The sequence below is a fragment of the Microtus oregoni genome, unplaced genomic scaffold, assembly GCF_018167655.1.
Source record: "Microtus oregoni isolate MIOR12 unplaced genomic scaffold, Mior012 000012F_ref0000307, whole genome shotgun sequence".
Classification (NCBI taxonomy): Eukaryota; Metazoa; Chordata; class Mammalia; order Rodentia; family Cricetidae; genus Microtus; species Microtus oregoni.
This window is the reverse complement of record NW_024543071.1, coordinates 35,533,741-35,551,127: the sequence shown is the minus strand read 5'-3', so window position 1 is coordinate 35,551,127 and position 17,387 is coordinate 35,533,741. Positions and strand designations below refer to the sequence as shown.

Genomic DNA, 17,387 nt, shown 5'->3' with positions numbered 1-17,387 from the left:
GCGCGCTTAGGAGCCAGCAGGTCCAGCCGAGCGCGCGCCCGGGTAAGCGCTGCGAGGGTGGCAAGGGTGGCCGGTGGCCGCTGATGTCCTGGAAGTCGCGCGGCGTCCTGACGGACACCTTTTAGAGAGTACATCGTGGGGCTTCCCACAAGCAGCGCTTGGGTTCTCTTCCAGAGAACAGCTGGGAAAACCCCAAAGCTTTGCTTCGGAAGTGACCCGCGGGACCAGCCGGCACAGATAAGTGTTGCACCCCAAATTTCGCAGCTCCACTGCTGACCCAGATTCCAAAGGTACAAAGGTGTTAGGATTAAATAGTAAAGCGGGATTTTTTAAGGCAATGCCGGCCAGGTTACCCTCCTTGGCATATCGCCAGCAACTCTAATAAAGAGATTGAAATCCGTCTCCTTCGCCAGTGTACAGAAGACAGTAGGTCACAAGGCTGATCCGACAGGATTTATTCAGAGTTCCCCTTGTGCAAGATTCGTGAGATTTAAATAAACTGTCCTATTACAGGAGCACATAAAGTATTGAGAGTCAAAAACTGATACACTGATTAAACATATGACTTGGAGTTAGGAGAGAAAGCGTGCCCGCCGCTGTTCTGCCCTTAAATTGGAGAACAACCCCCAGCCTAGGCCCATAAATTGATGGGTAAGAGGTAGAAAGGTCTGGAGAGCGGCATGACGAGACCCAGAGGCCGACGGGCTCTCTGAGAATGGCTTCACTTCCTGTCTAATCAGAACAAGTTTGGCAGTATATGTGGAAAAACAAGTCTTGCAGATGCTGCCCACAAAGCATTACGCTGCTGGCCTCCTTTGGAGTAGGAAGTCCACGCCTTTGAGTAAGCGCAGTGAGTAACATTTCCCTCTTCATCTCCAGTCTCCACTGGGACGCGGGCTAGTCTTCCTGACCCGCGCGCTGTATTACCCTCCTGATCTAAGCACCTATTTGAAAATGGTTCCCCAAATTAGGTAGTGCTGCTGGCTTACAGTGGTAATGACAGCACTTGCCAGCCGGTCACACCTTACTTTCATGAGTTCATTACGTCAACAAAGCATCCACAAAGGAAGAAAGGGTCCAGAACGTAGCAATTACACCTGTTTAATGGCTCCCTTCTCCTCCGTGACTGGGGCTGTCCAATTTGAGCAGCCCTTGCCACCTGCCTGTATTTACATTTCACTTTCAGCCAACTAAAATGAGAAGCGGTGAACATTTCGGTTTCTCAGCCATACTACCTACATTTCCAGGGCTGACAGCCACGTGTGCCTAATGGCGGCAACTGGGCGGCCCAGATACAGACTATTCCCATCTTGACAAATGATGACAGGTTTATCTGCCATAATACCTACCACTTCTGACACAACACCTGAAAGGAAGCATTCTATAAGCTTAATTCAATTACTACACTTTTTTTTCTTTTTTCTCTTTTTTGTTTTTGTATTGGATTTTGGGTTGTTTTTTTTTTTTTTCAAGACAGGGATCTCTGTGTAACCTTGGTTGTCCTAGAACTCGCTTTGTAGAGCAGGCTGGCCTTGAAGTCACAGAGATCTGCGTGCCTCTGGAGTGCTGGGGTTAAAGGCGTGAGCCACCACCTCCCAGCTGCTACATGGGCTTTGTGATGGCGGTGTAAGCCCTACAACTCTTACAACTTGAGTCTGTGCAACAAGCTCTTGCTACGTAGCCCAGGCTATCTTCAACCTAGAAATCTGTCTGTCTGAAGCGTTAAAATGCTGAGATTACAAGGCATACAACCACCATATCTGGCCCTAAAGTAATTCCACTCTTCTGAGAAGCAATGTATTTCACAGTGATGCAATATTTCAAACCCACTCTTGGAATTTGTTTAACCTCTACTTTTTTGTTTTTGTTTTGTTTTCTCTTTGGTGGCAAGGTCTCACTATGCAGATCAGGCTAACCTTCCTCCTGCCTCAGGGAGCCCTTTACAACAGAGGGTCAGCAAGCAAGGGGAAAATGGAAGTTCATCCCTACTGATATGGGGAGGGTGGAGTTCAGAGAGAGCTTCCAGAGATAGCTTGCTAATACAAGCTAGAAGTAAGGATGCGCTTGTGAAACAAAATTAAAGGTCTTCGAGGTAAAAATAAGAACAAGTAGAAACAAAGAATCTGGCTCTAGCAGCCTTTCCCTGAGGGTACCATGGGCGGCAGGTGCTGAACACCCCTTACAAAAGGGGGATTAAGTGAGCATTTTATATAAATATCTGTTGTCTTCCTGGAGGATAGGTTTTAGCAGTTAGGATCTGGGGAACCGTGGTAAGAATTTAATCTGTACCTAATACCACTGTGGGAAAGCAGGCGAAATATGACGTAGGTCTGAAGTCAGACAGCTTAGACTGAAAGACCCCCACTCACTAAGCAGCAGTAACGCCATTTTGCAAGGCTTAAACTTTGCAGCAACGCAAGTAATTAGAGCAGGGAAGTTCGACTTGAAAATGAGGGCGGAAAAGCCAGGCAAGATATCCACGGTCAGCCGGTCAGCCATCTGGCCTCAAGCGATAAGGAACCCGCAGCTGGCCTGCTCTAATGAGAACATCCCGGTTGCTTAGGGAAACAGGATGCCTATAGTCAGTATACGTGCCCAATCTAGAATATCAGTAATTCACAGAGGAGACAACTCCCCCTATGAAAGATCCCAGCTTATCTGCTGTAACGTCACTTCAAAGAGCTTTTGACGTACGACTGTAAGTGCAGAGTAAGGTCAGTGTCCCTGGCTGCAAAACAGGATCTATATATCCATAGATTAGGACAGGACATCAATTAACAGGATGTCTGTTCCCATACATCTGTGCTGGGAAAGGAAAAACCCCCTGTGCCCCTTGCCCCATTCCAACTGACACCTAACGATGCATTTGCTTCTGTAATCTGCTTCTGCTGCCCTCTTTCCTATAAAAAGACCTTCCCCCAGTCTGCAGGCGCGCTTGTCTCCCGAAAGACTAAGCCGCCCCAGGTACCTGTGTACTCAATAAAAGCCTCTTGCTGTTTGCATCCGGAGAGTGGTCTCGCTGTTCCTTGGGAGGGTCTCCCCGGTCTGAAAGACTGCCTACCACGGGGGTCTTTCATTTGGAGGTTCCACCGAGATCTGGAGACTCCTGTCCAGGGATCACCGACCCACCACCGGGAGGTAAGCTGGCCAGCGATTGTTTCCCCTGAATATCAGTGTTTCAGTGTATCCGTGTTTCGGTGTTCTGTGTTTGCGCTTGCGACTGACTCTGTACTAGTTGGCCGACTAGGTCTGTATCGGGCGGACGTGGGGAGCCGACGGGCTCATACCCCCGACCGCAGCCCTGGGAGACGTCTCAGGGGCATCTGGGGCTGGATGTGGTGCCTGGCCCATCGGTAACTCTGTGAATCCTTACCGAATAGGATTGTTTGGGGCGCCCCCACAGTCCGAAGGGTATGTGATTCTTCTGGGAGACGAGGAATCCGGATCCTCAGAGTCTCCGTCTGAAGTTTTGCTTTCGGTCCTACGCCGAAGCCGCGCTGCGCGATTTTGTGTTGGTCTAAGTTGTATTTTGTGCGTTTGTCTGATTGTTACTGTCACCGCGGTTGAGAGAATGGGCCAATCTGTAACCACCCCTTTAAGCCTCACTTTGCAGCACTGGCGAGATGTCCAAGACATTGCAAATAACCAGTCACTGGACATTCGGAAGAAACGTTGGGTAACTTTCTGCTCCTCAGAGTGGCCCACATTCAATGTGGGCTGGCCTCGGGATGGAACTTTTGACATCAATGTTATCTTACAGGTGAAGGCCAAGGTGATGGATCCTGGCCCTCACGGGCATCCAGACCAGGTCGCATATATTGTGGTTTGGGAAGCGATGGTTTATGACCCACCGCCTTGGGTCAAGCCCTTCATCGCCCCAAATCCCCCTACCCTCACTTTCTCTGCACCCACTCTACCCCCTCCACTCCTTCCCACCCCTACGGGACCCCCGCCCCGCTCCTCCCTCTACCCAGCCCTCACCAAGTCCTCAGGATCCCCTATCCCCAAAGTTTTGCCTCCAGAGGGCGACTTGCTAATGGACCTCCTCACGGAGGATCCTCCGCCGTACCAGGAGCCAGCCCCGCAGTCTCCGAATGAGGCGGACCCCACTGAGAGAGAGACGCCTGCCTCTCCTGATCCTTCGCCGATGGCCGCGCGCCTGAGGGGACGGAGGGACCAGCCGCATGCAGCAGATACAACCTCCTCACAGGCATTCCCTCTCCGCACGGGAATGAATGGCCAATTGCAGTACTGGCCATTTTCCTCCTCGGACCTTTATAACTGGAAAAATAATAACCCTCCTTTCTCTGAGGACCCCTCTAGGCTGACCGCATTGATTGAATCTATCTTGATCACCCATCAGCCTACATGGGACGACTGCCAGCAGCTGTTGCAGACCCTGCTGACTTCGGAGGAACGGCAGAGGGTCCTCCTGGAAGCCCGGAAGGAAGTCCGGGGACCTGATGGCCGCTCCACCCAATTGCCTAATGAAATAGATTCTGCCTTTCCCCTTGAACGTCCCTCTTGGGATTTCACCACGGTGGAAGGTAGGAATCACCTAGTTCTCTATCGCCAGTTGCTCATAGCGGGTCTCCACAGGGCGGCTCGACGCCCAACGAATTTGGCTCAGGTAAAGCAGGTTGTACAGGGGTCAGAGGAAACTCCCTCTGCGTTCCTTGAGAGGCTTAAAGAGGCTTACCGCAGGTATACTCCTTATGACCCCGACGACCCCGGACAGGAGACCAATATCTCCATGTCTTTCATTTGGCAGTCAGCCCCAGATATCAGGCGCAAACTGGAGCGCCTAGAAAACCTCAGGGAAAGTTCACTCAGGGATCTGTTAAAGGAGGCAGAAAAGATTTTCAATAAAAGGGAGACGCAGGAGGAGAGAGAGGACCGCCTCAGGAGAGAAGCAGAGGAGAGAGAGGACCGCTTCAGAAAAGAAGCTGAGGAAAAGGAAAAGGAGAGGGATCGCAAGAGACATAAAGAAATGACTAAGCTTTTGGCCACCGTAGTGTCAGGGCAAAGGCAGGATAGACAGGGAGGAGACAGGGAAAGGCAACCCCTTGACAAGGACCAATGTGCCTACTGCAAGGAAAAGGGACATTGGGCAAGAGATTGCCCCAAGAAACAGAGAGGGCCCAGGAGATTCGGGCCACCCCGGACCTCCCTCCTGACCCTGGACGACTAGGGGGGTCAGGGCCAGGAGCCCCCCCCTGAGCCCAGGATAACCTTAGATGTTGGGGGGCAACCCGTCACCTTCCTGGTCGACACAGGAGCTCAACACTCGGTGCTAACCAGGGACCCCGGACCCCTGAGTGACAAGTCTGCCTGGGTCCAAGGGGCCACTGGTGGAAAACGATACCGATGGACCACGGATCGCAAGGTTCACCTAGCAACCGGTAAGGTGACTCATTCTTTCCTCCACGTGCCCGACTGTCCATATCCGCTCCTAGGAAGGGACTTGCTCACAAAATTAAAAGCTCAAATTTTCTTCAAGGAAACCGGAGCACAGGTAGTTGGCCCTCAGGGACAACCCTTACATGTGCTGACTCTCAGCCTAGAAGATGAATATAGGCTGCATGAAAAAGATAGTACCACTGTGGCCCCCACTGAGGCTTATTGGCTGGACCGCTTTCCCCAGGCATGGGCAGAAACCGGGGGAATGGGGCTGGCCAGACAGCAGCCCCCTCTAATGGTAAGCCTCAAGACAACTGCTACTCCTGTCTCGATTAAACAGTACCCCATGTCTCACGAGGCAAGGGAAGGAATAAGGCCTCACATCAAAAGGCTTCTTGATCAGGGAATATTAGTCCCCTGCCGGTCCCCTTGGAATACCCCCTTGCTGCCCGTGAAAAAGCCAGGAACTGGGGACTATAGACCTGTACAGGATCTAAGAGAGGTCAATAAACGGGTGGAAGACATACACCCGACAGTTCCTAACCCCTACAATCTGTTAAGTGGACTGTCACCCTCATATACTTGGTATACCGTCCTGGACCTCAAGGATGCATTCTTCTGTCTGAGACTGCACCCCAAAAGTCAGCCTATATTTGCTTTTGAATGGAAGGATCCTAAATTGGGGATTTCGGGACAGCTGACCTGGACCAGGTTGCCTCAGGGTTTCAAAAATAGCCCCACCCTGTTCGATGAGGCCCTACACCGAGACTTAGCGGATTTCAGAGTGAGGCATCCTGGCCTGATGCTGTTGCAATACGTTGATGACCTCTTGCTAGCTGCTACCTCGGCTCAGGACTGTAAAAAAGGAACTGAGGCATTACTACAAGCTTTGGGGAACCTAGGGTACCGAGCTTCCGCCAAGAAGGCCCAAATATGCCAACGGCAGGTCACCTACTTAGGGTACCAAATCAAAGAAGGACAGAGGTGGCTAACGGAGGCCAGGAAAGACACAGTTATGAAAATCCCTACACCCCGGACACCCCGCCAGCTGAGAGAGTTTCTAGGGACAGCGGGATTCTGCCGGCTCTGGATCCCCGGATTCGCGGAACTGGCAGCCCCTCTGTACCCACTGACTAAGCAGGGGGTGATGTACTCATGGGGATCGGATCAGGATGAGGCTTTCCAGAAAATCAAACGGGCTCTGCTCACAGCCCCAGCTTTAGGCCTCCCTGACCTGACTAAGCCTTTTGATTTGTTTGTTGACGAGAAGCAAGGATATGCAAAAGGGGTCTTGACCCAGAGGTTGGGGCCCTGGCGGCGGCCAATAGCCTACCTATCCAAGAAGTTGGACCCCGTGGCCGCAGGATGGCCCCCATGCCTCAGAATGGTAGCAGCAGTGGCAGTCCTCACCAAGGACGCTGGCAAACTGACTATGGGCCAACCTTTGACCATCCTGGCCCCACACGCAATTGAGACTCTAATCAGACAACCCCCAGATCGCTGGCTCTCCAATGCCCGCATGACCCATTATCAGGCCATGCTCCTGGACTCGGACCGAATCCATTTCGGACCAGTGGTGGCGCTCAATCCTGCAACCCTGCTACCACTCCCAGAGGAGGGGGAGACGGAACAACACGACTGTCTCGAGATCCTGGCGGAAATGCACGGGACCAGACCGGACCTGACGGATCAACCCCTCCGGGATGCGGATGTCACCTGGTACACTGATGGCAGCAGCTTTCTGCGGGAAGGTGAGCGAAAGGCGGGTGCAGCGGTAACCACGGAGACCGAAGTGATCTGGGCACAGTCTCTGCCTGCAGGGACTTCTGCGCAGCGAGCAGAGCTTGTCGCCTTGACACAAGCTTTGAGGATGGCAGAAGGTAAGAAGCTCAATGTCTACACTGACAGCCGATATGCTTTTGCCACTGCTCATGTTCATGGGGAAATATACCGAAGAAGAGGGCTACTGACTTCAGAAGGAAAGGAAATTAAAAATAAAACAGAGATCTTAGCCTTGTTAAAAGCTTTATTTCTGCCTCGAAAACTGAGCATTATACATTGCCCAGGACACCAGAAAGGAGACAGCCCTGAGGCTCGAGGAAACCGGCTGGCTGATGAAGCCGCTAAACAGGTGGCCCTGCAGGCTCCGCTAGCCATACTGCCCATGCACCAGGATAGGAGAGACCCCCTCGAATATGATGAGGAGGATCTGAAGCTCCTGGCAGACATGGGAGCGGAGCAGGACCAGAGAACGGGCGAATGGACATGGAAGGGAAAAACAGTGATGCCGATGGCATACACTTATAAGATGCTTGATTACATAAACTGACCCATCTAAGCCCCCGAAAGATGAAAACATTGTTAGATCGGCAGGAGACTTTTTGCTATTTACTGGGGCGAGACAGCATCCTCCAAAAGGTTGTGGACAAATGTAGAGCATGTACACAGGTGAATGCAGGAAAAGCCAAGGTGGGACAGGGGGTGCGAATTCGCGGTCATCGACCAGGAGTACAATGGGAAATTGACTTTACCGAAGTAAAACCAGGCATGTATGGATACCGGTACTTATTGGTATTTGTGGACACCTTTTCGGGATGGGTGGAAGCCTTCCCGACCAAGCATGAGACCGCAAAGATTGTGACCAAAAAGCTACTGGAAGAAATCTTCCCCAGGTATGGCATGCCCCAAATGTTGGGCACTGATAATGGGCCCGCCTTCGTCTCCCAGGTAAGTCAGTTGGTGGCCAAGCTATTGGGGATTGATTGGAAATTACATTGTGCATACAGACCCCAGAGCTCAGGACAGGTAGAAAGAATGAACAGAACTATTAAGGAGACTTTGACCAAATTAACGCTTGCAGCTGGCTCTAGAGACTGGGTACTCCTACTACCCTTGGCCCTATACAGGGCCAGAAACACTCCAGGACCCCATGGACTTACTCCCTTTGAAATACTATACGGGGCGCCCCCGCCCTTCATTAATTTCTTTGATTCCAATATTTCAGACTTTGCTAATAGTCCTTCTCTGCAAGCTCATTTGCAGGCACTCCAAATCGTGCAACGTGAGGTCTGGAAACCACTTGCTGCAGCCTACCAGGAGCAATTGGACAGACCAGTGGTGCCTCATAACTACCAGATTGGCGACACCGTGTGGGTCCGCAGGCATCAGGTTAAGAATCTGGAACCCCGCTGGAAGGGACCCTATACCGTGCTACTGACCACCCCGACCGCGCTGAAAGTTGACGGCATCGCAGCCTGGGTCCACGCGTCGCACGTCAAAGCAGCCAGCCCTCCTGACGGAACCACAACCGGGGCATCATGGAGGATCCACCGCACACAAAACCCTCTAAAGATAAGACTCTCCCGTACCTAGTCTTGATGATGCTCATAACCTCCCCCCGCGCCCTGGGAGAACGCTCAGTCTCGCCCCACATTGTGGGAAAGAGCACCTGGACCCTCCTAGTAGCCGGTACAGATGTGATTCTCAATGTTACAACCATGAAGGGGCCCAAGAATCTAGGATGCCCACCCGAAATGAAAGCCAATCTAGTCACCTTGTTCCAGGCAGTGGGAGGGCTGGTTCCCGGTAACAATGCTGATTGGTATGCCTGTCCGGGGACCCGGAGCCATAAACGATGCTCACATAGCACGGCCAACCAATATTATTGTAACGCTTGGGGCTGCGAAACCTCCTCCTGGGGATCCCTGGCTAGCTCTTGGGGAACCCCCCAGGGAAATGATCCCCTACACATAGAATACTGGGATAAGACCCCTTACCCCTCCGGCCCAAACATTCGCCTGACCTTTTCAAAATGTAAGGACCAGGCCCCTGCCCTAACAGGATCATGGGGGATCCGGAGATACGACCCCACCGGTCCAGACCATGGAGCTATAATTACTCTCACTTATGGCTTCACCCCGGATTCTCCATCCTCGTCCCTGGGCCCCAACACAGTCCTGGGCGACCAACAGGCTCCATCCCCTCCCAAACCTCCCCCAGCGCCAGCCCAACCCCCTTCAGGAAACGCCACCCCGGCACTCTCCTCAACTTCTTTAGCGGAGGGCTCGTTCCCGTCAGTGCCCGCTCCGGCGGTATCCGGAACTGGGGACAGGTTGGTCGGCCTTATACAGGGGGCATATCAAGCCTTAAACCTAACCAACCCTAACCGGACTCAAGAATGCTGGCTCTGCCTACTACCTAGGCCCCCCTATTATGAAGGGTTGGCACTCATGGGGAATTTTACCAATCAGACCTCCCCACCAGCCCAATGCTCCAATATACCACGGCACAAGCTGACGCTATCGGAGGTGTCAGGAGAGGGCCTTTGTATAGGAAAAGTCCCACCCTCACATTCACTTCTCTGCAACACCACACTAGCCCTGCCCCAGGGCACTTATTACCTAACACCTCCCAATGGCACTTACTGGGCCTGTAGCACGGGACTGACCCCCTGTGTGTCTTCCTCAGTCTTAAACATATCCTCTGATTATTGTGTGTTAATTGAGTTATGGCCGAAAATAACTTACCATGAACCAGAATATGTGTATGCTCAGTTTGAAGGAAGACCTAGATTCAGGAGAGAGCCAGTGTCCCTCACCCTAGCCCTCCTGCTTGGGGGATTGACTGTTGGAGGCATTACGGCAGGGATAGGGACCGGAGCAACAGCCCTTGCCGCCACCCAGCAGTTTAGGCAACTACAGGCAGCCATGCACACTGACATAAAAGCCTTGGAGGAATCGGTCAGTGCATTGGAAAAGTCCTTAACCTCACTGTCTGAGGTAGTCCTACAAAACAGGCGGGGACTAGACGTACTGTTCCTGCAGGAAGGAGGACTTTGTGCAGCCCTAAAGGAAGAATGCTGCTTTTATGCAGACCACACAGGATTAGTCAGAGACAACATGGCAAAGCTGAGGGAAAGACTTAAGCAGAGACAGCAGCTCTTTGAATCTGATCAAGGCTGGTTTGAGGGACTGTTCAACAGATCGCCCTGGTTCACCACCCTGATTTCCTCCATTATGGGACCCCTAATCATACTACTATTGATTCTGCTTTTCGGACCATGCATTCTCAACCGGCTAGTACAATTTATGAAGGACAGGCTGTCTGTCATCCAGGCTTTGGTCCTGACACAACAGTACCACCAACTTAGACAATTTGATCCCGAGAATAGGGATACCGCAGCTGAGTAGATAAAGGATTTTATTCGGGAAAAAAAAAAAAAAAAGGGGGGGAATGAAAGACCCCCACTCACTAAGCAGCAGTAACGCCATTTTGCAAGGCTTAAACTTTGCAGCAACGCAAGTAATTAGAGCAGGGAAGTTCGACTTGAAAATGAGGGCGGAAAAGCCAGGCAAGATATCCACGGTCAGCCGGTCAGCCATCTGGCCTCAAGCGATAAGGAACCCGCAGCTGGCCTGCTCTAATGAGAACATCCCGGTTGCTTAGGGAAACAGGATGCCTATAGTCAGTATACGTGCCCAATCTAGAATATCAGTAATTCACAGAGGAGACAACTCCCCCTATGAAAGATCCCAGCTTATCTGCTGTAACGTCACTTCAAAGAGCTTTTGACGTACGACTGTAAGTGCAGAGTAAGGTCAGTGTCCCTGGCTGCAAAACAGGATCTATATATCCATAGATTAGGACAGGACATCAATTAACAGGATGTCTGTTCCCATACATCTGTGCTGGGAAAGGAAAAACCCCCTGTGCCCCTTGCCCCATTCCAACTGACCCCTAACGATGCATTTGCTTCTGTAATCTGCTTCTGCTGCCCTCTTTCCTATAAAAAGACCTTCCCCCAGTCTGCAGGCGCGCTTGTCTCCCGAAAGACTAAGCCGCCCCAGGTACCTGTGTACTCAATAAAAGCCTCTTGCTGTTTGCATCCGGAGAGTGGTCTCGCTGTTCCTTGGGAGGGTCTCCCCGGTCTGAAAGACTGCCTACCACGGGGGTCTTTCAAGACAAAAGGAAGCCAGATTCAGAAGAGACTGAGGAAGTGGTTCAGCAGACTGGCCACGGAGCAGTAGTGAGAGACAAGAGGGAAGTGAGCCCAGAATGACTCTCAGGTTTGTGGCGCACTTCCATGGACATTCCTTGACCGCAGTGGAGAATTCAGGAGAGGGAGCGTACCTTGGGAGGGGCCTGAGGAATGATAATGAATGAGTTTAGTGAAACACAGCAGTCAAGAGTGATGTGTCATCCAGGTGGAGGTCCTCCGTAATTCACCCTGGACCAAGTGTCAACTGCAGGAGGGATTAAGGAGCACCTGCATAGAGAGGTCTGGGACTCACCAGTGAGTTGTGGAAGTTGACGTCATGAGAAGGGATGAGTCTGTTTAGACAAAGATGTAGTTAGAGGCAAAGGTGGGCCAAAGACAGGACCTGCTTGTGGGAATGCCAGTGTGCAGGGAGTGTTATGAACTCTGCAGGACAGAGAGCAGAGCAAGCCTGAAAGGGCGGAAGCAGCTTTCTGGGGGAGAATGGTCAGAAAGTCATGGGAGGAGTGAGGTTTAGGAAAGGGAGCATAGCCAATAACACAGCACTGTGAGGAAGTCAGTCGCGAACTAGGGCTGGAGCTGGAGTTCCCTTGCTAGAGTGCTTAGCCCGGCGGCGTGTGCAAGTCCTGAGTTGGAGCCCCGGCACAATGTAACAATATGGTAGCACACTCGGAAGGGGAGGGCAGGAGCATTAGAAGTCCACTCAGCTCTATAGAGAGTTGAAGGCCAGCCTGGGCAAAACGACATCATCTCTCTTTCAAACAAACAAAACAAAACAATCTGACTCGGAACCTAATTGCTTCACAGAGACCCACTGCTAATATTGGTCAAAGCTGTTCCACTCTGAAGTTCCACTGCCAATCACAGGAGATGGACGTCATCTATGTTCAGTGATAAGCGCTATTAAGCCCTACTTAACGGAAAGCAGGTCCAGCATTAGTGACCTATGTCTCTAATCCCAGGACTAAGGCAGGACAATCTTGAGTTAAAGGCCAGCCTCAACTTCCCTGGGAAGATTTGCCTCAATGAAAAAAACAAAATAGGGGCTGGAGAGATGGCTCAGTGGTTAAGAGCACTGGCTGCTCTTCCAGAGGTCCTGAGTTCAATTCCCAGCAACCACATGGTGGCTCACAACCATCTGTAATGAGATCTGGCGCCCTCCTCTGGCATGCGGGCATACATGGAGGCAGAATGTTGTATACATAATAAATAAATAAATCTTTTAAAAAAAAAGAAAAAATAAAGAAACAAGTCAGGTCTATAATCCCACTACTCATCTACTTGACGGAAGGGCTATTTAAGGTCATGACCTGCCTGGACAATAGAGCAACTTCAAGGCTAGCTTGAGCAATTTAGTAAGGCCCTATCTCAAAATAAAAAAAAAAAACTAAGAAAAGGACCAGGGAGATAGTCCAGTGCTAGAATCTTGCCTAGCCTGTGTGAGGTCAAGTTCAACCTTCAGTACAGACAACAGCAGAAGGTCAACTACATTATGAGAAAACTTAGATAGCAAGGGGAATGACAGTGTTCACTGTCAAGGAAAACGAACACAATCTTTTATCTAACCTGTGATGACAATAAAGCAGGAAAATACATGAAAGAATCAGAAAGTATATGGGGCAAATGTCTTGATGATAGCATTGTGAATAGAACTTTCCTCTTAAAATTATAGTCGATGTTTCTGCACTTTGTAAATTACAATGTCTAAGGTTTCTGAAATAGATTAGTTGAAACAACTCAGTCTCAGCACTCTGGAGGCAGAGCAGGTGGATCTCTCTGTGTTCCAGGCCAGCCTAGTCTACTCAGTGAGTTCCAATCCAGCCAGAACTACACAGTAAGTCTCTGTCTCACATAAGTAAAGAAAATAAAACAACTCAAACAAAGGCGTTTAGATAAACTCAATTCATTTAGCCAGATTTCCTGCAGAATGCTAAGATTTTCTCAACAAGAGAGAGGAACCTAATCAGGAAACCAGGGCATACTAGCTGAAGTAGGAGCCTTTCCAATTCGAGAGAGAGAGAGAGAGAGAGAGAGAGAGAGAGAGAGAGAGAGATAAAGACAGCGTGTAACAAGTATGATGAAGAAAAAGATAGACACACAAAAGATGACAAATGACAAGTCAAAAGAAGCCCCAGGTGACCCGTGACACTTCTCCAAAGGAAGAGGTGCCTCCCTTGCCTTCCTGGTGACCACATCTCTCCTGGCCCCTCCCTGCACCTCCTCACTCCAAACATTAGTTCTTGATAAACCACCTTCTTGCCTTGCAAGACAGCTTCAACAACACCACTGCTCCCCCTCCCCAAAAGCTACTTCAGGAGTGGGGGAAGGGCACCTCCACTTCTGTTCAGTCCTTGGCTTCACCCTGAAAGGCAGTTAAACTACTCTTCTTCGGTTCCTTTTTGTTTTTTGTTTTTTTCTTTTTGGAGGAGTGGGGGCTGGTGACTTAGCTATCTAGCTCTCCAAATTACTGAAGGACTTCTTACTTGAATGGGGGAACTTCTAATGCCATACATTCCTGCCCAACCGTCCACCTGGTGGAATAATGACTTATTTCTCCCCTCCCGTCTCTGCTGTGCTGGAGACAGAGCCTCACAAGCACGTGCATTACTAAACATACAACAAACACAGAGCTCCATCCTCAGGCCCTAGAAACAGACTTTAGAATTGTGTGGTCCTCATTCATACGTACAGCAGGGAAGAACAGATGGACACAGCCCCAGCACAGTGAATCATGAAGTATTTTGCATTTCTGCAAATATGAGTAAGATACAGTTAAATATTAAATGTATCAGTGATATCCCATTATTTCACATACTACCAGAAATTTAGTAAAAATTTAAAAATAGAGGTAGATAATCAAGAAAGTAAATAAACTTAGAAATTATAATTGATGCTAATGTAATCCAGGCAAAAACCAAAGGGAGGATGATAGTCTAATTCCCAAAGTCATGCCATTATAATGGTCTACCTTCAAAAAATTGCAAGGTGTATGGCTGGAAAATACGTGTTGGTTCTATTTTAACTGACATAGTCTACTGTGATTTCACAGCTCTTAGGATTTCAGCTTAGATGATATCATGATCGAAAAAAAAAAAACCCTCTAAATTTTAAGATTTTATTTTTATTTGCATGTGTGTGTGTGACTACAGTGCCCTCAGAGGCCAGAAGGGGGCATCAGAGAAACCCTGGCGCTGGAGTCAAAGGCCCTGCGAGCCCTCTGACACACCCTCTGGAAGAGCGGTAAATACTCTTAATTGCTGAGCCCCAAGCCTTGCAATTTTAAAGAATTACTCCTAGAATCTAAAACTATAGTATCTATAAAGCGGTGAAAAATGCTGTCCACAGACTGGAGAGAGGGCTCTGGTTAAGAGCACTTGCTGCTTATGCAGAGGACCCGAGTTCAACTCCTAGTACTCACATGGTGACTCATAACCACCCATAAGTACAGTTCCAAAAGACCTGATGCCCTCTTCCGATCTTCAAAGACAGGCACACCATACACATATATGCATACAGGCAAAACACTCATAGACATAAAATAAAATTTAAAAACTAAAGAAAAATGCAGCTGGGTGTGGTAGCACATGCCTTTAATTCCAGCACTAAAATAGGCAGAGGCAAGTGGATCTCTGTGAGATTGAGGCCATCTTCAGTGAGTTCCAGAACAGCCAAGGCTACACAGAGAAATCCTGTTCTCAAAAAAGAAGGGAAAAGGAGAAGCAGAGAGAGAGAGAGAGATAGAAGGGAAGAAAAATATTGCCCATGTGTCTAGCTACACAACTCACTGAAGGTTCCAAAGTTACTTAGAATTTCTTGTGCTCATATATTCTTTCATTACACAAAATCAATTTTATGGTCATTAAGTCATCTAACATGATTATAAATAGGACAATTAAACAGAATGGCTCTAGAAATATGGCGGTGTGACAAAGCTCACTTTGACTCTTTAGAGACTGCAGACAGCCGGGCGGTGGTGGCGCACGCCTTTAATCCCAGCACTCGGGAGGCAGAGGCAGGCGGATCTCTGTGAGTTCGAGACCAGCCTGGTCTACAAGAGCTAGTTCCAGGACAGGCTCCAAAGCCACAGAGAAACCCTGTCTCGAAAAACCAAAAAAAAATAAAATAAAATAGAGACTGCAGACAGCAACTCATTTACAGGCTCTCAGCACAGCACTTAGAGGCGAGTAAGCTAAACGTGAGCACATTAGAAACCACTAGGAAGCTCTCAGACGGACTTCCATCTTTTCACCGATTAAAAACCATTGGTTTACCTTTGCAAATAGTGTCTCTGGTTGGCCAGAAAGCGGTTTGCAGCTGCTGCCTTCCAGACTGCTCTCATGCCATCATACAGGGAAAGAGCAGAAGGCTGTCCAGATATTTCAGAGTCTCAAAGAACAGTGCAGTTTTCACCCGGGAACGCTTGTCTGACCAATAAATTAGAGCATCACAATGTGTAATAGTCGGTATGGACTGCTTGCATTTTTGTTAAATTTTCACACCAGTGAGTTCTGTGAAGACGATTGAGTAATACTCACTATAAAGCACTTAATGGTTCAGAAAAGCACGGTCGATTTTTTTTTTTAATGAATTGATCTGTATATGTGTGTGTGCACACATACTTATGCGTGCCATGGTATAGGTATGGAGGTCAGAGGAAAACTTGCTGGAGTCAGTTCTCTCCATCTACCACCGTGTGGTCCTAGAATTCCAACCAGGCTGTCAAGCTTGTCGTCAGATCGTGACCAGAAGAATCATCTCACTAGCCCAAGACACTTAAAGATCATCTAAGACCTACCACCACCTCTGAAATTAGATAAATATTCTAGACATAAACCCAAGCAGAAGGTTACATGGATGACTAGCCAGAAAGACGAATAATGTTAACAAAAATAAGATAATACTGTTTTACTTAAAACTAGTAAACAAGCTGGGAGGTGGTGGCTCAAGCCTTTAATCCCAGCTCTCGGGAGGCAGAGACAGGCGGATCTCTGTTTCAAGGCCAGCCTGCTCTACTGAGCGAGTTCCAGGACTGGCTCCATAGTTACTGAGAAACCCTGTCATAGTTACTGAGAAACCAAAAGAAAAAACAAAACCTAGTAAATAAAAACTTTATTTGATGCTGATAGAAAAAAAGAAACCTAAGTGAGGGCCGCGGTTTAGCTCACTAGAAGTCTTGTCTGAGGCCCTGGCTTCTCTCTCTACTGCTGAAGGTGGCGGCAGCAGTGACGTGTGGAGGGTGGGGCAGGGATGGCAGGAGGTGGGCACCATTACCACCACCACACAAAACCAAGACCCACCATCACTACCACCACCACACAAAACCAAGACCCACCACCACCACGACGACAACTAAATTTGAACAAAATAGTAAAAATAAATGCTTTTTCATCGTGATGAAGAATCCTCAAAAATATTATTAAAAGAGTAAAGAAAGGGATCCTCTGACACCCCCCCCCCCACACACACACACACATGCAAGGTTTTGCAATGGTAAAATCAAAATGGAAAACATTAGGAAATTACATGTTTTTATTGTAGAAAGTATTCCTTCTCAAAACCTGCCTCTCCACTGTCCCCTGGACCCGGCCCCACTGTCTCCCTGAGTCCAGCCCCACTGCCTCCCTGGACCCGGCCCCACTGTCTCCCTGAGTCCAGCCCCACTGTCTCCCTGAGTCCAGCCCCACTGTCTCCCTGGACCCAGCCCCACCATCTCCCTGGACCCAGCCTCACTATCTCCCTCCCATCCAATTCTCCCAGCAGCCAAGATGATCTTTTTTTTTTGTTTGTTTGTTTGTTTGTTTTGAGACAGGGTTTCTCTGTAGCTTTGGTGCCTGTCCTGGAACTAGCTCTTGTAGACCAGGCTGTCCTCGAACTCACAGAGATCCGCCTGCCTCTGCCTCCCAAGTGCTGGGATTAAAGGCGTGCGCCACCACTGCCCGACTCCAAGATGATCTTTTTAACAGGAAAATGAGATCCTGTTGCTTTTTGTGAC

At 49.3% G+C, this 17,387-nt stretch overlaps 2 protein-coding genes across 3 annotated transcripts in view; one reads left to right on the top strand and one right to left on the bottom strand.

Moving 5' to 3' along the window:
- Nucleotides 1-17,387, bottom strand: part of Tjp2 (tight junction protein 2) — a 127,367-nt gene that overhangs the window by 75,515 nt on the left and 34,465 nt on the right. The window lies entirely within an intron of this gene.
- On the top strand, nt 3,572-8,914 carry LOC121453837. The gene is given in 2 exon segments (XM_041660772.1): nt 3,572-7,280; nt 8,432-8,914. Coding segments are annotated over 2 exon segments (4,050 nt in total). The 3' UTR covers nt 8,773-8,914.